Source organism: Tripterygium wilfordii, chromosome 18 (genome assembly GCF_013401445.1).
Source record: "Tripterygium wilfordii isolate XIE 37 chromosome 18, ASM1340144v1, whole genome shotgun sequence".
Lineage (NCBI taxonomy): Eukaryota > Viridiplantae > Streptophyta > Magnoliopsida > Celastrales > Celastraceae > Tripterygium > Tripterygium wilfordii.
In genome coordinates, this window is record NC_052249.1 from 11,807,609 (window position 1) to 11,833,316 (window position 25,708).

At 39.5% G+C, this 25,708-nt stretch overlaps 6 protein-coding genes and 1 pseudogene across 7 annotated transcripts; 5 read left to right on the forward strand and 2 right to left on the reverse strand.

Moving 5' to 3' along the window:
* Positions 1-1,334: 1,334 nt before the first annotated feature.
* LOC119983489 (uncharacterized mitochondrial protein AtMg00810-like) lies at positions 1,335-2,557 on the forward strand. The gene is made up of 2 exons (XM_038827155.1): positions 1,335-2,321; positions 2,447-2,557. The coding sequence occupies exons 1-2, from the start codon at positions 1,335-1,337 to the stop codon at positions 2,555-2,557; spliced, it is 1,098 nt and encodes a 365-aa protein (XP_038683083.1).
* Positions 2,558-2,786: 229 nt separating this feature from the next.
* On the forward strand, positions 2,787-4,748 carry LOC119984551 (annotated as a pseudogene).
* A 274-nt stretch (positions 4,749-5,022) lies between these two features.
* On the forward strand, positions 5,023-10,675 carry LOC119984549 (chaperone protein ClpD, chloroplastic). Its single transcript, XM_038828551.1, has 12 exons — positions 5,023-5,900; positions 6,555-6,715; positions 6,798-7,027; positions 7,155-7,263; positions 7,338-7,468; positions 7,731-7,832; positions 7,944-8,225; positions 8,307-8,386; positions 8,491-8,785; positions 9,367-9,600; positions 9,796-10,029; positions 10,216-10,675. The coding sequence occupies exons 1-12, from the start codon at positions 5,224-5,226 to the stop codon at positions 10,525-10,527; spliced, it is 2,847 nt and encodes a 948-aa protein (XP_038684479.1). The 5' UTR covers positions 5,023-5,223; the 3' UTR covers positions 10,528-10,675.
* Positions 10,676-10,742: 67 nt separating this feature from the next.
* LOC119984552 (protein FRIGIDA-like) lies at positions 10,743-15,197 on the forward strand. Its single transcript, XM_038828552.1, has 3 exons — positions 10,743-12,109; positions 13,751-13,926; positions 14,021-15,197. The coding sequence occupies exons 1-3, from the start codon at positions 11,071-11,073 to the stop codon at positions 14,879-14,881; spliced, it is 2,076 nt and encodes a 691-aa protein (XP_038684480.1). The 5' UTR covers positions 10,743-11,070; the 3' UTR covers positions 14,882-15,197.
* Positions 15,198-15,316: 119 nt separating this feature from the next.
* On the forward strand, positions 15,317-18,433 carry LOC119984553 (cell division cycle 20.5, cofactor of APC complex-like). The gene is made up of 8 exons (XM_038828553.1): positions 15,317-15,868; positions 16,004-16,102; positions 16,490-16,681; positions 16,770-17,039; positions 17,142-17,244; positions 17,315-17,631; positions 17,724-17,873; positions 17,962-18,433. The coding sequence occupies exons 1-8, from the start codon at positions 15,779-15,781 to the stop codon at positions 18,097-18,099; spliced, it is 1,359 nt and encodes a 452-aa protein (XP_038684481.1). The 5' UTR covers positions 15,317-15,778; the 3' UTR covers positions 18,100-18,433.
* On the reverse strand, positions 18,184-20,667 carry LOC119984554 (superoxide dismutase [Fe], chloroplastic). Its single transcript, XM_038828555.1, has 9 exons — positions 20,426-20,667; positions 20,311-20,351; positions 20,063-20,137; positions 19,640-19,828; positions 19,073-19,244; positions 18,862-18,980; positions 18,751-18,777; positions 18,634-18,657; positions 18,184-18,529 (listed from the first exon to the last, which is right to left on the reverse strand). The coding sequence occupies exons 1-9, from the start codon at positions 20,481-20,483 to the stop codon at positions 18,395-18,397; spliced, it is 840 nt and encodes a 279-aa protein (XP_038684483.1). The 5' UTR covers positions 20,484-20,667; the 3' UTR covers positions 18,184-18,394.
* A 630-nt stretch (positions 20,668-21,297) lies between these two features.
* Positions 21,298-25,076, reverse strand: LOC119983702 (polyadenylate-binding protein 2-like). Of its 2 annotated transcripts, XM_038827394.1 has the most exons (6): positions 24,812-25,073; positions 24,625-24,727; positions 24,103-24,173; positions 23,087-23,278; positions 22,877-23,007; positions 21,298-21,719 (listed from the first exon to the last, which is right to left on the reverse strand). In XM_038827394.1, the coding sequence occupies exons 1-6, from the start codon at positions 24,944-24,946 to the stop codon at positions 21,674-21,676; spliced, it is 678 nt and encodes a 225-aa protein (XP_038683322.1). In that variant the 5' UTR covers positions 24,947-25,073; the 3' UTR covers positions 21,298-21,673. The 2 variants fall into 2 exon arrangements, with proteins under 2 accessions (XP_038683322.1, XP_038683323.1); XM_038827395.1 differs by lacking the exon at positions 22,877-23,007 and having other exon boundaries at positions 24,812-25,076.
* Positions 25,077-25,708: the final 632 nt, after the last annotated feature.

A 25,708-nucleotide genomic window follows, 5' to 3' on the forward strand; every position in this document is an offset into this window, starting at 1 on the left:
ATACAGCCCGTGCTGTTCGTTTTCATGCACATTTGCCTGAAATTTTTTGGAGTTACTGTGTTCTTACGGCTGTGCATCTTATCAACCGTCTTCCTTCACGTCAGTTGGATAAGTATAGCCCTTACCAAATACTTTTCAATAAACCTCCTCAATATGATGATCTTCGAGTCTTCGGTTGTCTTTGTTATGCCTCTATTCATCCCCATGCTCGTACCAAATTTCAAGCACGTGCTCGTCCTTCCTTATTCCTTGGTTATCCTTTTGGTACTAAAGGCTATCGTTTGTTTGATCTTGAATCCCATGAAATTTTTTTCTCTCGTGATGTTACTTTCCATGAAACCATTTTTCCTTTTCAATCTTCTACTCCTTCCCTCACTTCCTCTACTGAATCTTCTGTACCTCTTTTTTCTCCTACTGACCTACCTTCCCCTTTATTATTTGATCCTCCTCTTTCTTCTTCTCTTCCTAATGATTCTTCACCAAACTCCCACTCTTTAGTTCCTCCCGAGAATCCTGCCCCCTCTTCTTTTTCTCCTTCCCCTCCTGTACGACAGTCTTTGCGCTTCCGGCAGCCTCCTTCATATCTTCAAGACTATCACTGTAACCAAGCCTCATGCATGCCTCCATTTCAGCCTATTCATGCTGCTGAGTCATCCTTGCACTATCCTATTGGTAAGCATCTTCATTATCATAATTTCTCTTCCTCTCATGCTTCTTATTTATGTGCTCTTTCTGTTCATCGTGAACCTTCTAACTTTAGTGAGGCAGTTCGTATTTTAGCTTGGCGTCAAGCCATGGATTTGGAAATGCAGGCTTTGCAGGACAATCACACATGGGATTTAATGCCACTTCTGCATGGCCGCCGCGCCATTGGTTCTAAATGGGTGTACAAGACCAAATTCCATGCGGATGGCACTGTTGAACGCCATAAAGCTCGACTAGTTGCCCAGGGTTTTAATCAAAAACCTGGTTTTGATTACACTGAGACATTCTCCCCTGTTGTAAAAATGGTCACTGTACGAGTTTTTTTGGCATTGGCATCTATGTGCAATTGGCATTTACATCAACTTGATGTTCACAATGCTTTTCTCAATGGAGATTTAAATGAGGAAGTCTATATGAAGCAACCTCCTGGTTACCTATCTTCACAACCGGATCTTGTATGCAAGTTACGGCGTTCTCTTTATGGCCTCAAGCAGGCTTCTCGCCAGTGGAATGAAAAATTTTGTGCAGTTCTTGTTGCTTATGGGTTTCGGCAGTCCAAGTCAGATTATTCCTTGTTCACCCTCAAGTGAGGCGCTGATTTTGTTGCTCTTCTTCTTTACGTTGACGACATGGTTCTTGGAGGCACTAGCAATACCCTCATCCAGTCTATTAAAGATCATCTCCACTCTTGTTTCAAGATCAAAGACTTGGGCTCATTAAAATACTTTCTTGGTCTTGAAATCACTCGCTCTAATTCAGGTCTGATGGTCACTCAACGTAAATATGCCTTGGATTTACTTCATGATTCAAATTTCCTCGATGCCAAGCCCCTCGCATCACCCACTGAACTCAATACTCATCTCTCCATTCAATCGGGCACTCTTCTGCCTGATGTTGGTCTTTATCGCCGCCTTATTGGTCGTTTGACTTATCTTACTTTAACCCGCCCAGATGTGAGCTACGCTGTTCATCATTTAAGTCAATTTTTACATGCTCCCACTGATCAACATTTGAACGCTGCCTATCGTGTTCTGCGTTACATCAAGAGTTGTCCAGGTCAGGGCATTTTCTTTCCTTCAACACACTCTTCTGCCTTGCGTGCCTATTGTGACACAGATTGGAGTTCTACTATTCGTGCTTATTGTGATTCTGATTGGGCCTCTTGTCGGGACTCTCGTCGTTCTGTCACTGGTTTTTGCATCATGCTCGGTGACTCTCTGGTTTCCTGGAAATCTAAAAAGCAATCTACAGTTTCACGTTCCTCCGCTGAAGCCGAGTATCGTGCCATGGCCAATACTTGCAGTGAACTTCTTTGGTTGTCTGCTCTTCTTCGAGACTTCAATGTGGTTCATTCTCATCCTATTTCATTATACTGCGACTCACAAGCTGCTGTTCATATTGCTAATAATCCTGTATTTCATGAACGCACCAAGCACATTGAAATCGATTGTCATTTCGTTCGTGAAAAGGTTCAGCTTGGTTTTCTTCGGCTTCTACACATTGCCTCTACTGACCAGCCAAGTGATTTCTTAACAAAACCTATTCCCGTCCATCAACTTCATCACCTGTTGCGCAAGTTGAACGTTGTTGATCCCCATCGTTCACCTTGTGGGGGGGTATTACGAGTACAGGATACATAGTATAGACCAATTGTATAGGATCATTGTCCATGATATTTTAGGCGGGATTCTTTTCTTTAGTGAGTTAGTCTTGGAGCTCTTTTTGACTTTGTATAGTACAGTTTTATATTATTCTATTCTTTAGCTTTTTGGTTTATCAAGGTTTGAGCTGTATTGCACTTGTAGTAGAGGAAGCTGAATATACTGAACGAGTCATCTCTGTTCTTGAGTAACTTTCTCTGAAAGTCTTTACGCTTCTTGTTTTCTTACAGTATGTGCACGTTCAAAACCCTATGGGTTTGTTTTTTTCAAATGGTACCCATGAGGCTTACGCGCATGGATTTGAAAATTTAGGCTCCTTCAAATGACACGTGGGCTGGATCCTTCTCGGTTTGAAAAAAAAAGGAGTGCTTTAATGTTACAGTTCACAGTGACCTGATCTTGAAGAGCAAATATAGTGATTATTTTATCCCGTAAATTACTCTAAATTCCAGCTTTAATCGATTGAAGAACAACTTCAAGAGTGAAGAAATCCCCCTTTGAACAGGGAAGAAAATCCAATAGTGGGCCTGGCTGGGTTGATAGGTGGACAGATGCAGTTACAGAACATTCCGTAAATTGGCTTACTCACGAGATAGCCCAATAGGCCTGGCCACTCATGAGGTAGCCCAACAGAATTGGAAATATCCGCCCCAGAGCAGCAGCAGCAACTGTTCCGCGCCAAAAGCTTCGGCAGAATACGCATTGAAGAGAAGGAGAAATGGTGTTGCTCTGTTTTGTTTTGGATTTGTGCAGCCTCCCGCCCCAACTTCTTGGAGACGTAAAGCAGGTGCAACCCTAAGGTCCCGAACTCTTTCGTTCGCTCGCTTGTTCTCTGATCAATTAGGCATTTATGGAGGAAATTGCTAATGCTCTCAAGGTGTTTGACAAAATGGCGACAAGAGATGTTGTTTGCTGGACTACAATGATTACAGCCTATGAACAGGCCATCCAACCCTTAGAGTAATTACTCTTGTTCCGCAAGATGCAAGATGAGGGTGTTAAGGTGTTTTTTCAGATTTAGTTGTTGTAGTTAGCATCGCCTCCACAGTTGGTCAGCTGGGAGATACTAGGAAGGCTCTAATAGTTCATGCATATGCCATTACTAATGTGTTTCTTGAGGACTTTGCGATGGGAATTACATCATAGCCATGTATGGGAAATGTGGGAATGTAGAAAAGGCTCGTTTAGTTTTGATAAGATGGAGGAGAGAGATGGTATCTCATGGAATTTCTCTGTTGTCGGGTTACTCTAAGAATGGACAAGCTAGTGAAGCCCCGTTGCTTTTTGATCAGACACAGGATCCTGAGTGTAAGCCAACTTCAGTGACTACTTATCATGGTTTAAGGCTTTCAGCATGTGCTTACCTGGGTTGCTGCCACATGGAAAGGAAACTTCATAGTTATATTAGTGGCAACAAAATCAAAATTGTTGAGTCTCTTTGCAATGCTTTGATGGACATGTATGCCAAGTCTGGAGATCTAGAGAAAGCTGTGGCTATGTTCAAGGCTATCCATTCAATTCAACAGAATGTCACTTCTTGGAATTTATTAATTTCAGGGTATGACATCCATGGACGTGGGAAAGAAGCACTAAAAGTCTTCTGGGAAATGTTAAGGGAAGGCGTTGAGCCAGACTACATCAGTTTCACATCGATTCTTGCTGCTCGTAGCCATGGAGGCCTTATTGATGAAGGTAGAAAATGTTTTGCTGATATGAAAAAGTCCTCTGTGAAGAAGCCTGAGGTGAAACACTATGCTTCAATGGTCATATGCTTGGACGAGCTGGGCTTTTACATGAAGCGTATGATCTGATAAAAAAGATTCCATTTCCCCCAAACGGTGCAGTATGAGGTGCTTTGCTTTTGGCTTGCAGAATCCACAGGAATAATGAACTGGGGGAAATTGCAGCTGCTAATCTTTTCCAGCTTGAACCAGAGCACAGTGGACAACTATGTGCTGATGTCAAATATTTATCCAGCCTCAAACAAATGGCAAGAAGTTGGAAGACTCAGAGAAAATATGAAATACAGGGGATTGAAGAAATCTGCAGCCTTCAGTGTGGTTGAATATGGTAAAGAGTTTCATGGGTTTCACAGAGGCCACAGCTGACCAAGAAAATCGGTACTGGCGAGAACTGAGAAGTCTATGAAAAGGTTGAGAATTTGGCAGTAGAGATGAAGATGGCAGGGTATGTGCCAGAAGGTTCGTGTGTGTTGCACGATGTCGAAGATGAAGACAAAGAACACATTTTGAACGATGACAATGAGAAATTGGCTGTGGCTTTTGGAAGTATGAAGATTGACCAAGGATAGGCAATTTAGGTGACCAAGAACATGCGAATTTGCAATCATTGAATCTGCTTTCAAATTCATTTCCCAAATCTATGGACGGAAGATTATTGTCAGAGATGCAAATCAGTTCCATCACTGTCAACATGGTAATTGTTCTTGCAAAGACTACTGTGTTTTTTTTTTACCACCATAATAGTCAGTTTTGGTAGCGTAACGGCCTTGTACTTGATGTGTGATGGTCCAATTCCTAAAACACTGGTACTGCCTTGGTCGCACAGCAAACTCAAAACGTACTCTTCCACAATGTGCTTCCAAAAGGTAGAAATCGACAGTCCCAAACTCTTGTGTCTGCAATGAAAAGTAGACTTTTTGGCAGCCAACGAAACGTGCCTTTACGTGTTCTTCTATTCTTCCTTCGTGGCTCTTATTAAAATTCCTTTCTTTCCCTTCCCATCTCTCCCTACAATTCCTTCCTCTACTCGGCAATCTTACTCTTCTTCTTCCTTCATTCATATCTACGAAAACTACTGGTTCCACTAACTTAGCTGCGCAATTCTCTCTCTAAAAATGCAGCTTTCATCCTCCTCGCCTCTTTCGGTCCACGTAAGATCGGAGTTTTCTTCTCTTCTCCCTCGACTACTGCGTCCAAGCTACCGCGGAAGCCAATCAATCACTGACTGCCACGGTCGCCGTCTTTATCCAGTTTACTTATTATCCCCTCTTCATGCTAGTCCGCAAAGTACCTTCTTGTATTCGAGTTCTTATTCTTTCGGCGTTTCTTTATTGTCTCCAAGTAATTCTGACCGGCGAAGAGGGAATCGGAGGATCACTACTTCCGTCTCTGCAGCTTTCGAGCGATTCACGGAGAGAGCTATTAAGGTTGTGATATTTTCTCAAAGAGAAGCTAGAGCCTTGGGCAAGGACATGGTCTTCACGCAGCACCTCTTGTTGGGCTTGATCGCTGAGGATCGCGATCCCGAAGGGTTTCTTGGCTCTGGCGTAAAAATTGGCGAGGCACGTAAAACGGTTCGCAGTATTTGGCACTCTGATGATACTTCCGTTCCTCAAGAAAGTTCTGTCAGTTCTTCAGCTACGAACGTACCGTTCTCAATTAGTACAAAGCGGGTTTTTGAAGCCGCAGTGGAGTACTCAAGGACTATGGGACATAATTTCATTTCACCTGAGCATATAGTGATCGGTCTCATCACTGTTGACGATGGCAGCGCAGGTCAGGTACTCCAGAGGTAATTGCTTTCGCTCGCAAACAGCTCCCATGCAGAATTAGTTTCATTTCTACTGTTGAAGATGTTACTAAGTTAGAAAACCTTCTAATATTTGTTGTCATTTCTTGAATTTGGTGAACCAATTTTTCATAAATTATACATTGGGTTTACTAATGTTGCTAGTAGGTTATTTGTTGCTGTCCTTCATTTGTATTAGCTATCCTTTGTTGGTATGTTATGTTCTATATTGTATGAGTATTCTGTAAATTCTCTCCCTTCTCTGGCGTGGTTGAGGGAGGAATTGTAGAAGAGGGGTAGAGTGACAGTTGTGCTTGGTAGGGTATTGTGGTATGATAAAAATTTGTATGAGTGTCTCTCTGAAAGCAAAAAAATGTCTACGCTAGGAGTTAATTGGAATGAGAAAGTACCGAGTTTGCAAGGAAGCTTATTTAAGGGTTTGTTGATGTAAAAGTTATGCCATCTTATTCAAATTACTCGCTGAACTTTGGTTTTTGACGAAGATATTTATAGCGAGTTTTTTTTAAATCATGAAAACCATCCGCATTGTTGGTCATTTCTTTCTCTGTGAATCAACTAGTTATTCATGATGGTCTCTGTTATCCTTATAAAAACCATTTTTTGAATGTGGCTACTGGCTGCATTGCACAAATTCAGGCTGGGGGTGGATGAGGGCCACTTGGCAGGGATGGCACTCACCAGACTTCAAGGCGAGCTTGTCAAAGATGGAAGAGAACCATCTGCAATACCCAAAGGAGCACGTGAAAAATCCTCTAATCAGAAACTCTCTGCTTTTAGATCCTCTGGGAAGGCAAGAGGTAGGAAGCTAGTTTTGTTTGTGTTCTTTTTTACATAATTACAAAAGCAGAAATTACATTTTATGATACAACGGCTTGTCAGAGAAAAGTGCTCTGGCCAAATACTGCGTGGATCTTACTGCCCGTGCTAGTGAAGGACTCGTTGATCCTGTGATTGGGAGAGAAACTGAAATTCGAAGAATTGTTCAAATACTTTGTCGCAGAACCAAAAATAATCCCATTCTTCTTGGGCAAAGTGGTGTTGGAAAAACGGCCATTGCTGAAGGACTGGCAATTAGTATTGCACAAGCTGAGGTTCCTGTAGATCTCTTGGTATGTTGATTTACAACCAATTAGTGAACTCGTGGTTCTTCTCATTCGTCATTCTTATACACTACAAGTAGCTTATAATATTTCTGTTGAAAAAGCTATATCTTACAAATTTGATTATTATGCACAGACAAAACAAATAATGTCCTTGGATATAGGACTACTGATGGCTGGTGCAAAGGAAAGGGGGGAACTAGAGGCACGTGTTACTGCATTACTAAGAGAGATACAGAAAGCAGGTGGATGCCTCTGAGTTGTATTTAGAAACAAAATGTTTTCATTGTTGCTGATTCATGACATGCTGCCACTGCAGGTAATATCATTCTTTTCATTGATGAAGTCCATACACTTGTGGGATCTGGCACAGTAGGACGGGGAGACAAGGGTTCTGGTCTTGACCTTGCTAATTTATTAAAGCCCTCTCTTGGGAGAGGTGGATTACAGGTCATTTTCCTCATTCTTTGCTTTAATATCATCACTTTAATGGCTGATGAGGAAAAAAAAATCTTTTGGAGTGAGAAAATTCTTCAAGAATTACAACAAGAAGTTTGAATCTGATTTTACTGCTTCTAATATGATCAACCTCTATTATTTTTTCCATTTATATGTGCTTCTCCCAGTTAATGCATCTTCTGACATTTTATCCAGTTAACGTATTCTGGTTAAAAGTTATAAACAAAGGGAATTAAGAATCCATTACTTGCAGTGCATTGCCTCGACAACTATGGATGAATACAGAACTCATTTTGAAAATGATAAAGCATTAGCACGGCGATTCCAGCCTGTGTTTATTAATGAGCCCAGTCAGGTTGGTAATGCTGTGTATATTCATCTGTAGTTTCATCTCATTTACATGCATGTAGTGAGCTTGCCGGTCACTCTTTTTCTCTCGTCTTGGACATTGTGTACAATTTGGCAGGAGGATGCAATTAAAATACTGTTGGGACTACGTGAGAAATACGAGGCCCATCACAACTGCAAATTCACTCTGGAAGCCATTAATGCTGCTGTGCACCTGTCAGCAAGATATATTTCTGATAGGTATCTTCCTGACAAAGCTATTGATCTCATTGATGAGGCAGGAAGTAGAGCTCGTACTGAAGCATATAAGAGGAAAAAGGAAGAGCAAGCTTATATACTTACGAAGTCACCAAGCGACTACTGGCAAGAAATTCAAACTGTTCAGGCCATGCATGAAGTGGTAGTTAGACTGATTTTGTTATGCTTTTATGATTTCATTATCCACTGATGAATCTCTGTTGACGCTTTTAATTATATGTAGGTCTTGTCAAGTAGGTTAAATAATGACGATGTTGCTCCAATGGCAGATGATTTTACACCTTCCACATCAGAAAATGATGAGTACGACTTTTGAGCTTATTTATTTTGTTTGAAGAATAAGCGCTACAGGCCTGCATTCCTCTTTGAATTTGATGAATTTTTGTAAATATTGTTAACCTTTGCAGACCTTCAGTGGTGGGACCTGATGATATAGCAATAGTTGCTTCACTCTGGTCAGGCATCCCAGTTGAGCAGCTTACTGCTGATGAAAGAATACTTATAGTTGGTCTTGATGAGCAGCTTAGAAAACGGGTTGTTGGTCAGGACGAGGCTGTTGCTGCCATTTCCCGTGCTGTTAAGAGATCACGGGTTGGCCTGAAGGATCCAGACCGGCCAATGGCGACAATGCTTTTTTGTGGCCCCACTGGAGTTGGCAAAACTGAACTAGCAAAAGCTTTGGCAGCTTGCTATTTTGGATCAGTAAGTCCTTCCCCTAAAATTAGGCACTTTTTTCTTAATGATCTGCAATTAAAAGGTTGTTGGTGTACAATAGCAGATTTTTGGCAAAGTTTTTAGCTATTGTGGATTTTCTTTCTTTACTTAAGTCTTTCCCCTAAAATTAGGCACTTTTTTCTTAACGATCTGCAATTAAAAGGTAGTGCGTGTACGCAAGCGAATTTTTGGCTAAGTTTTTAACTCTTGTGATTTTCTTTACTTAAGCTATTAAACATGTCTGAACTTACTTTAGTTTACATTAAAAGAATGTTAATTCAGAAAAAAGCAGTTATTAGTCTATCACATGTTAGTACATTTATCAATTTCTGTTAGATCGTCTATGCCACTAAGAGAAATTAAAAGGGAAACTAAAATATTTTTTATAGTAGTATTTAGAGTGGTAGTTATATGTGAGATTCATTTTTTGGATGTCTGTTGGGAATTCTTTGATATTCTCTGTTCTACATAGGGCTCATGTGGTTCACATACCCTTCATAGTTATTTCCGTATACCTTCCCCTTCCAATTTGAAAGTCTCACTGCTTTTGCTCCTCCTTATTACTGCAGGAATCAGCCATGCTGAGATTGGACATGAGTGAATATATGGAGCGACACAGTGTGAGCAAATTAATTGGATCACCACCGGGTTATATTGGGTATGGTGACGGAGGCACAATAACAGAAGCTATAAGAAGACAACCTTTCACATTGGTATTACTTGACGAAATAGAGAAAGCCCATCCAGATATATTTAATATCCTTCTTCAACTGTTTGAAGATGGTCACCTGACAGACTCCCAGGTTTGTGCCACATTAATGCTGGAAACTTGCATTGACAGAATAGTGGGCGATGGTTTAAGCTCATGACAAAAAAATCTAGTTACGAACGTATTTAAGCACTGATTCGCTAAAACAGGATGCTTTTTTTTTTACTAAACAGCCTCTTATTTTTAAAAACTGGGTTTAACAGGAATTTTTTGAAAACTGGTTTAACAGGGAAGGAGAGTATCATTTAAGAATGCATTGATAGTGATGACATCAAATGTTGGTTCTTCTGCCATTGCCAAAGGAGGACGCAACTCCATTGGTTTCTTGGTTGCAGATGAAGAGTCAGCTTCATATACTGGCATGAAATCACTCGTAATGGAAGAACTCAAGGCATATTTTCGTCCAGAGTTACTAAACAGAATAGATGAAGTGGTAGTGTTCCGTCCTCTTGAGAAGGCTCAGGTTTGTAATCATCCATCAATTGTTTTCTCCAGAGAGATTAGGATTGGGGAGGCTGTTGCTTTCCTTTTAGATGTACAGGATCAAAATTCCACTATAATGAATGATTATATTTTACGAACCTAGAAGTCTCCAAATGAATCCTGCTTTCCAGCGACATCTCTCTCATGTTTGTTTTGTTTATTTCAGATGCTTGAGATTCTAAATCTGATGCTGCAAGAGGTGAAAGAGAGACTCATATCTTTAGGAGTTGGTTTGGAGGTGACTGATTCTGTTAAAGAACTCATTTGTGAGCAAGGTTTTGACCGCATTTATGGTGCCAGAAATCTGAGGAGGGCAGTTACCCTAACAATTGAAAATATGATGAGTGAATCACTGCTTGCTGGAGATTACAAGCCCGGAGACACTGCCATCATTGACTTGGATGGCTCCGGCAAACCATTCTTGAAAAATCGCTCAGATGGGATTAACTCCTTGTCTGATGTTACGTCCTGCTTGTAGCGGCTCGGTGTGTGCTATCAGTACTCGTGTACATAATCTGTAGTTCCCTTTGGTGTACCATGAGCTTATTCTTTCAATTGTGAATAAGTTAAAACATATGGTCATTTTTTTAAGATATTGCTTAGCGCCCTATGGGAAATTCCAGGCCGGGGTCGAGACTTGAGAGTACTCAAAAGTGCCTTTCTAGTATTAAGCGATGGACTACAAGTCTACAATGGACAAATCATCTAATGGGCTTTGCCATAGCCTAGCTAAATGGACCTTAGGTCCATTGGGCCGTCCCCGTATTCCTACTTCACTTTCTTACCAAATCACGGTGACCTAAATCGTAATTTGAAGAAGGGACTGAAATTAGATTACAGGAGGAAGAGGAAAAGGATTTCATAATAAAGGTTGGTTTTATTCTTAATATCTTATATGATGAATTTCTTTGTTGCAGACGGCGTGTATTCGTGATCGTCTTCTCTGCAAGAATAAATTAGGGTTTTGTTCTTGGGCAATCTGATTGGAATTGCGTTACCGTAATTTCCTTCGCTCTTCTCCATGGCCACAAACTCCAATCTCAGCATTGACGTTCCCCTTATCGCCTCCGTTAAACATGAGCCGCCTTCACCGCCAATGCCACAGCCACAATTGGAAACTGAAGCGGAACCGGAACTGAAACACAAAGACGAAGCCGTTGTGGTCGGAGATACGCAAGGCCTCCCAATTGTGCATCTACCTCCTCAATTTTTTGAATCCATCAAAGAACTCAGTTCTCTCTCTACTCTCATCCAAACCTTCAAAGTTCGATTTGATGAACTGAAAAAGCACCTTGATTTCATCCAAAATGCGCTTGATACACATTCCAATGAAGTCCCCCCCTCACCTCATCAACCTTTATCACAACCAGAACAACAACAAATTCAAATTCAAAATCAAAATCAAAATCAACATCGTCTAGAATCAATTCCCTCTTCAAAACAACCACCCGAAACAAAAGCTACAGCTCAAAATAAAGGAAAAACCGAAGGGGAAGCTGAGACAGAAGCAACGGCCCCGGGAACGAAGGAGTCTTCAAAATCTGAAGTTCAACTTCTATGTGAAACTATGTGCAGCCGCGACTTACGTAAGTACATCGTCACCCGCCTCCATAACGCCACCAAGCTTCGAGAAGAAGTTCCAGCGGCACTCAAGTGCGCCCCCAATCCAGCCAAGCTCGTGTTGAATTGTATTGGGCGGTTTTATCTGCAAGGTACCAAAGCATATATCACGGACTCTCCCATGATTCCTGCGAGGAAAGCAGCCATTTTGACCATGGAGTATTTTCTTCTCATGATGGACAACCAGGTTGAAATCAAGGCAGAGGTGAAGAAGGAGGCTGAGACTGGGGCTGTTTTGTGGAGGAATAGGCTTATTAGTGAGGGGGGCCTTTCTCGGGCTGCTGAGATTGATGCAAGGGGTTTGCTTCTTTTTGTGGCTTGTTATGGAATCCCCGCTGTGTTTAAGAACGAGGATGTTTGGAATTTGATACAGTTGAGTAATTTGAGAAGGATTGCTGATGTCCTCCGTCGATCCCCTGCTCTTGTTGCGAGGGTTTCAGGTACAGTAATAGTGCTTGCTGACACCCCCCCCCCCAAAAAAAAAAATGCTACTACTTTTCTGTGATTCAGTTGTTATTTTTTCCAGGTGGATGGTAAATTGTCCTAGAATTTTCTTCATGTATATTAGATGTTCTTACTCAGCGACATGATGTTAAGTGCTGATGTCAGTGAAAATCGTGCTCAAATATAAGCAAGGTCTTGAGAATAGACAGTATATTTTTCGTAGAGTAGACTCAAGCGTTTTAAGTTTTTTGGAGCAATGCAAATCCTGACATATCTTGCTTGTCCTTATCACTTTCTGGCAACCTAAGTTGATGATTTGGTTTAGCATATTCACTGCGGCAGGCCAATCAACTAGGAAAATTAGCAATTTTGTTTTGTGGCCAGTAAGATAAGATAATTAGATGTCAGTTCGCATTGCATCCGCTCTGTTCTAAAATTTATTTGTGAAAGCTCAAGGAATTGTCAGTATCATGCAAACATGGAAAAATGTTGAGGGCTAATTTGATGTTTGGTCTTGTGATACTACTTAAGTTCTCTTCTTTTGCATTCAAAGGAAAAGTTTATCAGCTGTGTTTGATTTGGGAAACAAAATTCATTCATATTGATGCGGCAAGGCTGGCACTAGTAGTAGAGTGTTGGACAAATTTGAAGTTGTTTTTATAGAGGGCAGTGTGTCGTTCTTTGATAATTGCAGTGTTTAATATGTCTGGATTTTTTTGTTCGTTTTTTAGAGGAGGCACCAATGTTTTTATATGTTTGGTGTCAACAGAATGTGGAGTTTCCTATGTTCAAATATATGCTTTTGGCATAGAGGGTCTGTGTGGGGTTGCTTTATAGATATGGTACTAAAAATAAAGAATTTAGACTCTTTATAATTACTTGAGGTGCAATTTTAGATCAGAAAGAATGATACTGGATTACAAGTAATTGTGCTTTTAGATTCGTGTAGCTAACACCAAATTTCTTGTTATGAAGACTTTGATACTGACTGCTTTATGAGTCTTTGCTACATGAAAGAAATTATACTTCTAAATGTACATATTGTAAGTCTTTGTTACTGCAGAAAGTATGAAATCAAAATGAAGAGATCGTGAACTCTACGAGGACAGTTTTCTTAGGACTTGAACCAGGTCAAGGTTTGAATAGTAATAATAACAAATATGACTTATCCAAGAAAACAGATAGCATTTATTTTCTTTCTTTTTTTTGCTTCATTCATTTTTGTTTTAAGGGATTCCCCCACCCGTAAACTGCCAAAAGAGGATGAGAGGGAGAGGGATACAGTGTGGTATCCTCTTCTTCTTATGTTCAAATTTTTATTGTGGCGTGGTGTTTTTATATGGACCTTCTTTCAGATTTTTTATTTATTCTTTCCCCATTAGGAATTGGGGAGGCATTTCATAGCATTTGTATCTCAATAGTGCAATTCATTAAATGTGTTCTTTTGTCGGTGTTTCTTTTCCAATTTGGAGTTAATGAATTCTGCATTTGGAGAATAACAATGGCAAATCAAATTTGGTTGGTTAGTTTGGTTTGCCATTTGTTATCCTGTCATCATTTGGGTCATGTTAATGAGATTCCTTTTTCACTTACTGAATTTCTGCGATTTTGTATGACATTGTCTTTGTGTATCACAGTGATCATCGAAGGCATGATGAAGAATGGAATGGCTTTTGAAGCTGTCGAAGTTACTTCTCTTCTTGGGATAGACGACAAGTTCCCTCTTCAGAAAATTTTGAATTCTTTCTTACACGAGTCTAAAGAATTATATAAGAGAAACAGACAAGATGCAAGAGGTTCCCCTCACTTATTGGTATGAGCTGCTTCCATCCTTGCCATATTCTGTCATATTAGTTGTCATCTCCCTTTTTTTGGTTTTAATTGCAGTTTATGGAAATCTTTTGCAGAAATATGCAAATGAAAAACAATTAGATGCTCTTAAATCAGTAATGAAGTGTTTGGAAGGTCACAAGATTGATCCGGTTGAGATTCTTCCAGGATGGCAAATTAAAGAAAAGATAAGCAACCTAGAAAAGGAGACTGCCGATCTAAATAAAAAGGTGGAAGAACGTGTGAATGCAAAGCGAAAAGCTGATATGAATGATTCCTTGAGTAAAAAGAGTCGAGAAACAAAATGCTCACTGGGACTGACAGCCAGAGGTTCACCCATGATATCTCCCTTATTAGGTGGGGTGCATGAGCTAAGGGCTGCCAGTCATCTGGATAGCCAGAGCTCATATGATGCTTTGTTACCAAGAAGTTCGTTCGACTGTGAATTGTCTGGTCGTGTCAACAGTTATCCGTCCTCCGCCTCATCTATTGCATATGGATATGGTGCAGTACCTTTGCCTGAGAGTGTTCACGGTGGTGGCTTGCATGCAGATGGTGTCAGATCTGGCATTTCATCTAGATACTGTCTGCTTTCTTCTGGTTTATATTCAGACAACAACAGTCATGGGGTTGTTGATAGATCTGGACAGATGATGAACAATAATGGTACATCATATGGATGGCATGGTGTCGGGGAAACAGCATTTGGTGACAGCCACAGATCAGTAGGACAGAGCGTTGCTGCACATCCTGCGGTTTTTTCCAGGGCATCAGAAGGCTTTGCCGGCATTCTTTATTCCCCCACTCCTGGCACTGCTAACCAGAGTTTATCATCTGATCTGTATTCTTTTGCTGATGTTGTAGATAACAACAGTTCCCATCAGTCTGGCCCTTTGCAACCTGTCGTGCCTACTCAACATCGGTCATACATGCACTGAATCAGTTGGAACTGATTGGTGTGGCCTTCCTAGCTTTGACATGCATCTATATATATCATGCTTAGAGGAGATGAGGAATCCTAGCTTGAAACAAAGCACCCGGTTTCCAGCCAATGAATCCATTGGCAAGCTTTGGTAGCGTTGGAAGGATATTCTGGTGCGAGATTTAGTTGTGCCTTTGTCAGCTGAATTATTTTGTGCTTATGAAGGCATTTTTTCGAAGGTAATGCTGATGCCATTCCTCCTTGGTTAGCAATCTCATTGTTTTTACCTTATGAAACATATCAATAAACCCATCTTGAAATTAGTGGTAAAACATACTTCTGTTGAGAGAAATTATCAATGGGGGAATGTATCTCTTTTATGAGGTGTTGGATTGAAATTTTTTTTTATATCCTTGTCTCTTGAATGCAAAAGCTTAAATAAATGATCTGGAGATAAAGACAAAAAAAGGTTGGGAGCGTGGAACTGGGAGATGGAGAAGAGCGTGTTTTGTGGGTAGGCCTTTTGTGCGACGGGCCTCATAAATATTGGGCCGATTTGGTGGGCCTAGAAAGGCCTGTTGTTGGGAGGCTACTTTGTTGACTGCGGAGGACCAAACTTGCTTTACAAATTACAACTGAGTTCTCTTGGGCTATTCGTTTTGGGCTTCTTTGAAACGGGTCGAGTTTTCTTGGGCTATTTGTTAGTTCGTTACTATTGCTGCTCAATCAGACCCGACCCGTGGCCACTCTCAAACCCGTTTAATGCAATTACGATTTACGAGAACGTTAAAACCCGAACAATCACAATTGTTCAACCACTTTGGCGGGAGAGTGAAGCCAAAGTCTGACCCCTCTGAGTCCATTCAAATCTTCTTCTCTTCGTAACAAGAGATTTGGATTTCTCTCAAATTGAATGGATCAAAGCACAGAATGGGGACCTGTTCAATCGGATTGGTACTCTCCAACGCGACTCCATGGCAGCCCTGTTCAATATGACTTTCCTGTAATTCCAATCAAACCCTTCGTTTCCATGTTTACTCTTCTCAAGAATCTCTACATTTTCATTGTTAATGTTCGTGATTTATGTACGTTTCTGGAAAGCAAATAACTGCTTTTGGTTTGTTCTTTGGTTATGAAGGGAGATCGTTTTATACCAAACAGGAGTTTGATGGATCTTGATCAAGCCCGCACTTTGTTAACGATCAGGGGAAAAGAAGGCTACAATCCCAATTTCACTGTATATTTCAGAGATTTTTTTCGTTGGATTTTAGAATAACTTGCATGTGGAGTCTTTTGAGTTTTAGGGTTTCAATACAGGGTTGGGCTCTTTGTTCTTTATTGATTATTGAACTTCTTTTTGGGGGGTTTTTTTCGTCTCCCTGCATTTGTCAATCTTTATCATTGACTGTTGTTTCTTTTCAGTTTTCACTCTTTTGGCTGAGACTTTAAAAAACATATTGAATTCTGGAATACATTGGCATTCTTTCCTTTAGCTTGGATAGTTCGTCCATTTCTTGAACAAAAGATAATACGTTCAAATTTATAGATAGGATTAACTGAGGAATGATGAACAGGATTGGTATTTACAAAGTGACAGTAATCCATTATCTTTGTTGGTGAGCAGGAGTCGTACCGACAGAAGTTGCAGGATAATCTGGCTTTGGATTCAGAAGGGAAACCATTTAGGATGCTGGTTTTCAGGGGAAGTCCAAAATCAACAAGAAAATCTATCCGGCTTATTGACGAGATGCGAAAGAGCGAAGAAGAGGGATTCAATACATTCATCAAGCAATCTCAAGCTCGATGCTTGCCTAAGGTATTAATCTTAATGTTAGCATGTAATTAGCTTGTGAATACATGAATTTTACATCATTCATCTTGACACAAGTCAAGGTCATGCGCAGAGAGAATCGAGGATTTTGGACGCGCCGAAACTTAGAAATGACTTCTACTTGAACGTCGTGGATTGGGGGAAGAACAATGTTCTTGCTGTTGCTTTGGGCTCAGAATTGTTCCTATGGAACTCAGAGAGTTCAAGTGTACACAAGTTGTTGCAAGCCGGAAATCGGAATGACTACCCTACTAGTGTAGCCTGGTCTGTGGATGCTAGAATCTTGGCAGTTGGATATATGCAGTCCAAACTTGAGCTCTGGGACGTTGAGACTTCCAAACTAGTCCGTTCTTTGCTCTCTCTCTCTCTCTCTCCTGTGAATTTATGTGATTTCTCTAAGAAAACATTCTGTTCTAGCCCTTTAAATTGGTTGTGTTTTGTGTAGACTTCAACCCTAGATGGTCATAAGCACAAAGTAACTGCACTAACATGGAACGATCGGGCTCTAACATCAGGAGGCCAAGACAAAGATATTATTAATCACGATGGTAATTGATTTGTTACTGCAAGCTATGCTTTTTTTTGCCCTTCGCATCATGCATTATCCTTGTTTTGCAGTTAGAGCCGCAAACAATGTGACTTCCTGTCTAAAAGCACACTCAGAAGAGATCTGTGGTTTGAAATGGTCTAGTGGAGGCAATCTGTTGGCTAGCGGTGGCAATGAAAATCTCATCCACATATGGGAAGCTTCCCAGATGAGTTCTTCCAAGTTTTTGCACAGATTCAGTGGCCATCGTGCTGCTGTCAAGGCCCTTGCATGGTGCCCCTATCAGTTCAACGTACTTGCCTCTGGAGGAGGCTCAAATGATGGATGTATTAAGATGTGGAATACGCAGAATGGGACTTGCATAGAAAGTATAAACACCAAATCTCAGGCAAGTGAGAGACTCTCATTGCCCGCTTAAAAGTTATTTTTATCTAAAGCCCAATGCTTTTTTTTACTATAATTTCATGTTGAAATGTCCAGATATGTGGACTGGAGTGGAACAGGCATCACAAGGAAATACTAAGTGGACATGGCTACACTGAAAACCAACTATGTTTGTGGAGGTATCCTTCAATGACTAAAGTGGGAGAGATAAAGCGTCATTTATCAAGGGTCCTCCATCTTTCCCAGGTTTTTACCATTTGAAGTGGCGTTCTCAATTCTTCCAAGTGTTGAAAAGCTTAGTTCATGGACTCATTTTTATGAATTTTTGTGGCAGAGCCCTGATGGATTAACAACTGTATCAGCTGGGGCAGACGAGACACTTAGATTTTGGGAGATTTTTGGACCACCTCATGCTGAAAGTCCCTCAGATCTAGAAGGCCATTTGTCCTTGAAGACTTTTCCTCTACGATGATGGCTACTAAAAGTCTAAAACAAGTCTCTTGGTTAATTATTCTGGCATTGTAGGCTATTAGTCGTTCATATTCAGAGTCTAAGCTTTAGAGTTCAAATCCACGCTTCTTTATTCAATACTTTACGGAAAAACAGGACATGCCAAACACAGACACGACAGACAGCCACAGTAAGAAATCTGGATACAACAAAAAAGTTTTGCCCAAGCCGCACACACTGATCTAGTGATCTATGTGATAAACAAGTTCATGCAATAGAGGTTGTATGAAAACCTTTTATTCTGCCACATTCTCGTCTCATTCCTCTGCTTTCTTCTTCGCTTCTATCTCTCTTTCTGCAGCTTGAGCCTTTGCAGTTTCAAGTCTCCGGTTAACTGATTCCCATGAAACAAGGTGCTCCATGAAAATTGATATATAATCGGGACGCCGATTCTACAAGAAGAAACAGTAATGCAATTGTAAGAGCGTGAGAGAGACAGTAGACTGTACATAAGATGGAAAACAAACAGTGGTCATACAACTTTAAAAGGCCTCACCTGATAATCAAGGTAGTAAGCATGCTGTTGATCAGATGGAAGAATTGGTGAGAACCTTCAGACTTCAGTCAATATCAATAACAAACATATAGGAAACAACTTTGCAATTTAACTTACCTCCCAAACATCAATAGTAAGAAGTGGCTGCAAGAAAACGAAATGAATATCATTTGATGTATTGATGCAACAAAACGCACACACACAGGAGTGGAAGAAGATAATACTCACGACATCATTCCAAACAAGTGGGTTTACAGCATTGGGACTCTTGACCACCGCAAGTCTTTTGTCATCCTCCGAAGGTCTAGGATTCACAGCATTTCCAACATCGAGTTGATTTGATTTGTCTAGGCAAAACAAACAATAAGGTAAGTTGCATCATTGAAATTTCATACTTGAGAGAGAAATGGCTTGTCAACTGGAGGGGAAGAACACTCACAAACAAGCCACGCCCATCCGGAACCAAATGTTGTTGCTGCAGCTGATCTAAACTCTGCTGCAAAGTTTTCAAAAGAACCAAAATCCCGTTCAATCATTTCTAGAAGCTCTCCAGATGGCTTTCCTCCACCATTTGGTTTCATAGATTCCCAGAAGAAATCATGGTTCCACACCTAAAAATGAGCGTTTATAGTTAAGAAAAGCAATGCTTTGCACTCACACGGTCACCCCCGGCACAGATACAGTCAAATTGGTATTACCATAATTCTTGAAACAATCACACGAAAGCTTAAAAATTGTTCATGCTGCTTATTACATTTGTTATCACACAAAAGCTTAATAATTGTTCAAGCTGCTCATCACATTTGTTATCACACAAATCATTAATGTATATTTCAAAATTGAAAGTGTCATATACCAAGGGAAAGAATTAGTTATAATGCGAAACTTCAATGAACGAAATATCTAAAAATTTCCACAATCGGCTTGACGCTTTGATTATTAACCTAGAAAAAGCATAAACTCAATATCTAGTGTATCAACATAATGACAACGTAGCAAAGCTTACCTGCGCAGCATTGTTGAAAGGTGGAAGAAAATCACCCTTGTTATAGGTCGTAACTATGACATCTTCTAAAGACAATCCATTTAGCTGCGTTCCGGCAATCTGCTTGTTCAGGTTATCCACATAAGCTCTATGGTGCTTTCCCCAATGATACTCAAATGTCTGTTTGCTCATATGTGGCTCCAATGCAGTCTTCCATACATAGATTAGAAGAACATGTAAGATACAAAATAATTTACTCACTACAGTAAACGAATCTTGATACGCAAACAATGAATGTATCCGCTAATGTCTACCCTCTCGTAGACCAGGTGAATCCTGGGTGTAAACAAGTTTTCAGGACCTTTTGCAATCATCCAACAATTAAAATTACTCATCAATTGCTCAAATCTCCCAGATGAAATAGAGAATTCTGAAAATATTTACCAGTGGATATGGTGGAGGCTTAAGCTCAAACTGTGCGACAATTTTGGTAGCAGCAGCCATCCTAACGCACCGTCTCTACACCACATAAAAGAATACAAAAGGGAACAGAACGTTATGAAAATGCTTCAATCAACTAATCAACTACTTCAACACCATCAGAAGATATTAAGACTGAAATGTTCGCACAAAACTATATGTTCAATGGCGTTAGTCAGTGAGGAATTTCATCAAACAAAATGCGTGCAGACCTGTTTTATCGCCCTCTGCACGCCTGTCGAAACACGAACCCCTGCCACACAGCCATGAAACCAGTATTAGCGGAAGAAACATTGATAGTGAAAGAGAGTGTGCAAGAATGGAGACCTTGGCACAGGAAAAGCGTGGTCGTTGAAGGAGGAGCGATAGTAGCTCGTGCAGCCATTTTTCCAAGCTTTAAAAAACCTCTCACAACGTACTAACGCAGTGAGTCAAGTTAGAAGTACGTACTAGCATTACCATTTTTTGGCCACTGCTTAAGCGGATTAGCGTCAACTTTTGTATACCCTAGATCACACCACGTCAGCAAACAAATCTGACGCAGGAGAATCAGCCACGTCGTGTTGGTAGGTGGTTGCTGAGGTGGCAAAGATGAGGCACGAGTGTAGTACCGTACTACCAGTAGTACAGACGTACTACAAATGCTACAGAATAAACGAAGTGTGTAGTAATAGTACTATCGCTTGTGGCTGGCACAAGAAAGGAAAGGGATGGATAAAATGGCAGATAAGCATGACACTTGGTCTAATCGTACTGCGAATCCGGGGACAACCACTGCATACTGCACTGGTTCTCCAATCGATGCACAAAACAATTTTGAATTTTTTTTAGAAAAAACAATAACCATGTCATATTTTGTATAATAAATCCAAATGGTATATATTTATTCGAAATAAAAATCAATTAATCACGATTAAAAATGAAAGATTTTAGACCATCAAATATAAATTCAAAAGTTCAATGTTCGGACCGCATTGACTTAAAGATTGGTTTTGATCTTTCTAATCATAATAAATTAACTTTTGTTTTAACATTGGTTATTCGAAATATTACATATTTATGATTTTTTCAGAAAAAAATTGTGCACCAATCGGGATCGAGGAATCATTGCATAGTGCACTAAAGAATAAAGATTAACCAACTAAAAGCCACAAGCTTATTTCACAAAACAATCTCTGTTACCAATCAAAATACTATGATTTATGTGAAATTTCCAACAAATCATCACTTTCTAATTTATAAAGCAAATATTTTCTAGTCATAAGCTACAAAAACATTACATATGATGAATTCCCCAATTTTTGTAAAGAACCCAGATTGAGAAAATTAAAATGTCCAATAGTATATTTCTACTTCCACATTTGCCTCCTTTTAACCATATGAAGCAATTTCAATAATGGCATAACAACCACGATTCCTATCCAGCAGGCTAGGTGGTTCTAGAAAAATCAAGATGGTCGTCAGCGACACGAGTCTTCCTCCGATTTGATTACTGAAATATAATGATAACAGCATTGTAAATCATCAGCAATGGTCATCTCGCTATTGAGGCCAATACACACCACCCATACATCTCTAGTATGGCCTGAACCGCATTGGCCGCCTGAACCTTGGAACCCTTCTGCACATGACGCAGTAAGTAACGTAAATACTTCCAGTACAGCGAGAAAAAAAAAGTAGCATGCATCTAACTAGATTCTAATCAGTCATCCAAGGACGTTAAAATGCACAGTTAGAGGTGAATTTTTCTGAATGCAAAAAAGAATTAGCAGTTAGAGGGGATTAGTCGACATGAAAATGATGCGCCGGAAACAAAGACAATAAACATCATGAGAGCATTTCTTTAGCAATCAAACATCAACAAGCAACGCCCACTTGTTGATCCAGGCTCATTCCAAGAAACAGTATATTTCAACTGTAGGTCAACGATCTGAAGAACACAAACGTAATTTCACCAAAGTTTCTAATACATAGCCTTTTGTACTAATGTGAGGAGCCTTGAATGGTAAATATATACATTCAACATATAACTTAGTAAAACAGATGCCTCTGAAAAATAACAGGCATGGCAACCATAGCAATGTGGAGCACATAAAACACAGTTTAATACACCTGATAACACAATCAAACAGTAGAGAATTCCAAAATCTGTCTTTCAGTACTCTACTAGAAGATGGGCGGTTAACACTAAACAAAGTTGATACAGCCTTTGATATCATATTCAAGTCCAATGTCACTTGTACTCTCCAAATAAAATATGGCTTGTCAGAATACCTTCTCAATGCTGAGAAATATTATCAATATAATCATCAGTATCATGCTTACGTAGCAAAACAGCTTTAGAAATCTGGTTCGTTACCATATTTCAGGAACTTACGAGATGGTTTGCTATACTTATTTTCCCCCTTTATATGAAAATTGAGAAATATAGTCTGTAGATCTTTCTATTTTTGATAAGAACTGGCCATTCTGCTGTAGAACAAACATTGAAATATTCACGTGTCTGCAAAATCAAGTGTCTTTGACTCCTCAACCATTACAAATTTACAAGGGTCTGTTTGAGGTGTCTACTAATTGAAAAAACGACACCTCCAGAAGAGTTGAGTTTACTCTCAAGAAGAACTTAAATCCATTAAATGCAAAAGCCTAACTGAACAATTCACACAGGCATCAATAAGCACATCATGTTGCCTATCAAGTATCACAGAGCCAAATTACGTCAAGTTCCAATAATTGTCATCCAGGAAACCAAAAAGAAGAGCAAGTATAAACGCATACCCGTAACCATAAGATGGGTAAATTGGGGAACCCGGAATGAAGGGACGACGAGACCGGAACCCAGAATATGGGTTGGGTCGCCTTCCCCGATACTGTTTCATGCCAGGTACATTTGTCCGCTTAGCCGAAACCTTAAGAACGAGAAAAAAATTTATAATAAATAAGTGAATGTCAAAAACATTTGGATGTATGCAAGTTCAACGAAAAGACCTTTAACTGACGACCATGCAGTTCTGTTTCATTTAACATAACAGCATTCTGGACCGCTTCAATCTCTACAAATTCAACATATGCAAATCCCTTTGGCTGTCCAAATTTGTCAGTCAAAATTGTCACCCTGTTCACTGTTCCACAGGATTGAAAATGCTGCTGCACTTCCTCGGGAGTGCACGCATAGTCTACCTGAAATTCAAAACAACAATGTTCAAGATGTCACGAAAACAGAACAGAAGCATTAAAATTTCAAAAGAGAACAACTGAGTTAGATCCAAAGATTGCAATAACAAGACGTACATCATCTACTACACTCGTTACGCATAAATCATTAGCTTTCGGAAAATTACCTCACTACACAATTTGTTATGAAAACTGTAGCTTTAGAACAAATTAAATTGCCAGGAAAAGGGGGCAAAGGGGCAAAGCCACTAAGAAATAGATGATTTCATACAGGGCGAAATCTGAAATTATTTATGCTCGACTATAGGAGTACAATAAAAAGCCAGAACACATCATTTCTCTCCTTCAGTCAAGAAGGTAATCTTCTTAAACCAATGAACCATTCCCTGTAATTCTCTCTCAACCCAGAAAAAGGAATGCATTTTGGCCTTATGGGTTAAACAATTCCGTTCCCTAAGTTCTATGCAAACCAAACATAGTAAGAATCTATAAATGAGATCCTCTGGCTCTGTGTAGACAAATGATCATGTGCCATTACAACTGAATAATCAACCAAAGTTAGCAAGCTGTAGCCCATGTGTTTAAAGGGCACACCTGCTCTATGGAAGAGGCAGCCTAATGGCAAACCACCTCAACCCTCAAACAAAGAAATGGAAAAAAAAGACTTAAATGTATGCGTGTTCATTCACAATTAAATATACATGCCTAGCCATAAGATTCAGCCTAGAGAGGTGAAATAAATCATAAGCACCAATAACCATGCCATTGAGCTAATATTAGCATAAAGCTGAACAAAGTAAATGCAGCAAGAAAAGTAAGGTTAACCTTACATTGCCAACATAAACTGATCGGGCATCCACCTCCTCTTTTTCAGCCTGAGTAGCAGAAGTACTTGAGGAATCTTCATACAAATTGAATGGGAGGAATTTATATAAGTTACGAAGCAAAATAGCTCGAGAAATATTGAGAGTCAAAGACATCAAAATATTTAAGTCAACACCGAACAGAAATTGTCACAAAAAGCAAAGCTTTAAAAAAAAAAACTGCATAGGCCAATAAATTATCAACATCACTATTGATAGAAATAACACTCTTTCCCATTTAAGATTTTGACTCACTGATGCAGAAGTGATCCAAATCCAAGTTTTAAAAACACAAATGGATATACTAGGTGCATAAGACCCTCTATAGCCTTTCCCACAAAATAAAACTTAATCACTAAATTAAAATTATTAAACGTGAAGTTCCAGTAGATAAGATTCATGTTGCAGTTCTTTCTTAAACTATTTCAATTCCATTACTAATATAAATTCAAGAAGACAAACATCAGGGACATATGCAACACAGTCCACCTTGAACAGCGCCCATCTCCTTCTCGACCTTGGCCTGCATTTCGCGGAGAGCACTGGCTTCGTCCTCAATCTCCTTGAGCCTCTTCTTCATGTCCTCCAGGTCCTGTAACCCACTCAAAGTAAGCAAAATCAGCAAAACAAAACAAAGGGGAAGTAGAAAAAAACATACACACAGCAAGAGAGTAACCTTAGAGTTGGGTTCGAGTTCCTCGTGCTCCTCCGACCTAAATGACATGTCGACATCCGCGTCCATCTCTCCCTCGTCGGGAATCTCACCTCCATAAACCTCGTGCTCTTGGTCCTGGTCTTCGTGTTGCTCCATTTTTCTGTGTATCTGTGTTCGATACAGTAATTGGATTTTTAGGTTTTGAGTTTTAGGGGAAGATTTATAAGACTAAATTGATGCTGGTCCTATGGGATTGGGATACGAGGGCTGATCTGTTATGCTATTCGGTGATTTGTGAAGGTGTAAATGTGTAATTGTAATTACTAGCCACCGCTGCTTTAGGATCGATTGGTTATCTTGTAATGGTAATAAGTTAATTACTACAATTACATGATAATATTTATTTTTTTATTTTAATAATTATATTATTATTACTCGATAAAATTTACAAAATTTTCTTTTTGAGAGGAAAAGACATTTATAATATTTTATAAAATTTATAATTACCATACATGTCAAATCTTAATATTTTGACTACTACGTTTAAACAAATGGGATATGAAAGATAGTTTCACTTTTTTGTGTGTGAAAATTTTCGGTCCGGTTTGTTTTCTGTTTTTTATTTTTTTTTTCTTCTATTTTTTGATTTCAAGTGATTTTTTTTTATTTTTCATGTTTTATAAAATGACGGTCAAACTTATTTTTTGGTGTGTTTTGTTCCTAGAAAATGAAAATAAAAAGCATGACAAGTGTACAAAAAACAAAAATTACAAAACTTAAAAGTCAGTGACTCAGTGATCAATATATATACTTATATAGAGAGACAATGGCTTTCAATCAAACTACCCAACTGAATTTATCTGCAGTAAATTTGACCGTAATTATCCAAATTATTATTATGTACATTATGATTCATGA

Coding starts and splice junctions, on each gene's coding strand:
- LOC119984554 (XM_038828555.1), bottom strand. CDS start 20,483: ATGGCTGCACGAGCTACTATCGCTCCTCCTTCAACGACCACGCTTTTC. Junction 18,981..19,072: donor CGGATGGGCGTGGCTTGTTT/GTGAGTGTTCTT, acceptor TGTTTTGCCTAG/ACAAATCAAATCAACTCGAT. Junction 18,778..18,861: donor CACTTGTTTGGAATGATGTC/GTGAGTATTATC, acceptor GTTTTCTTGCAG/CCACTTCTTACTATTGATGT.
- LOC119984549 (XM_038828551.1), top strand. CDS start 5,224: ATGCAGCTTTCATCCTCCTCGCCTCTTTCGGTCCACGTAAGATCGGAG. Junction 7,028..7,154: donor AGGTTCCTGTAGATCTCTTG/GTATGTTGATTT, acceptor TATTATGCACAG/ACAAAACAAATAATGTCCTT. Junction 7,833..7,943: donor TTATTAATGAGCCCAGTCAG/GTTGGTAATGCT, acceptor ACAATTTGGCAG/GAGGATGCAATTAAAATACT.
- LOC119983489 (XM_038827155.1), top strand. CDS start 1,335: ATGGTTCTTGGAGGCACTAGCAATACCCTCATCCAGTCTATTAAAGAT. Junction 2,322..2,446: donor ATCGTTCACCTTGTGGGGGG/GTATTACGAGTA, acceptor TGTATAGTACAG/TTTTATATTATTCTATTCTT.
- LOC119984552 (XM_038828552.1), top strand. CDS start 11,071: ATGGCCACAAACTCCAATCTCAGCATTGACGTTCCCCTTATCGCCTCC. Junction 12,110..13,750: donor TCTTGTTGCGAGGGTTTCAG/GTACAGTAATAG, acceptor TGTGTATCACAG/TGATCATCGAAGGCATGATG. Junction 13,927..14,020: donor GAGGTTCCCCTCACTTATTG/GTATGAGCTGCT, acceptor AATCTTTTGCAG/AAATATGCAAATGAAAAACA.
- LOC119984553 (XM_038828553.1), top strand. CDS start 15,779: ATGGATCAAAGCACAGAATGGGGACCTGTTCAATCGGATTGGTACTCT. Junction 16,682..16,769: donor AAGCTCGATGCTTGCCTAAG/GTATTAATCTTA, acceptor GGTCATGCGCAG/AGAGAATCGAGGATTTTGGA. Junction 17,632..17,723: donor GTATAAACACCAAATCTCAG/GCAAGTGAGAGA, acceptor TGAAATGTCCAG/ATATGTGGACTGGAGTGGAA.
- LOC119983702 (XM_038827394.1), bottom strand. CDS start 24,946: ATGGAGCAACACGAAGACCAGGACCAAGAGCACGAGGTTTATGGAGGT. Junction 24,174..24,624: donor GGAGATGGGCGCTGTTCAAG/GTGGACTGTGTT, acceptor ATTTGTATGAAG/ATTCCTCAAGTACTTCTGCT. Junction 23,279..24,102: donor GATCAGTTTATGTTGGCAAT/GTAAGGTTAACC, acceptor TTTGAATTTCAG/GTAGACTATGCGTGCACTCC.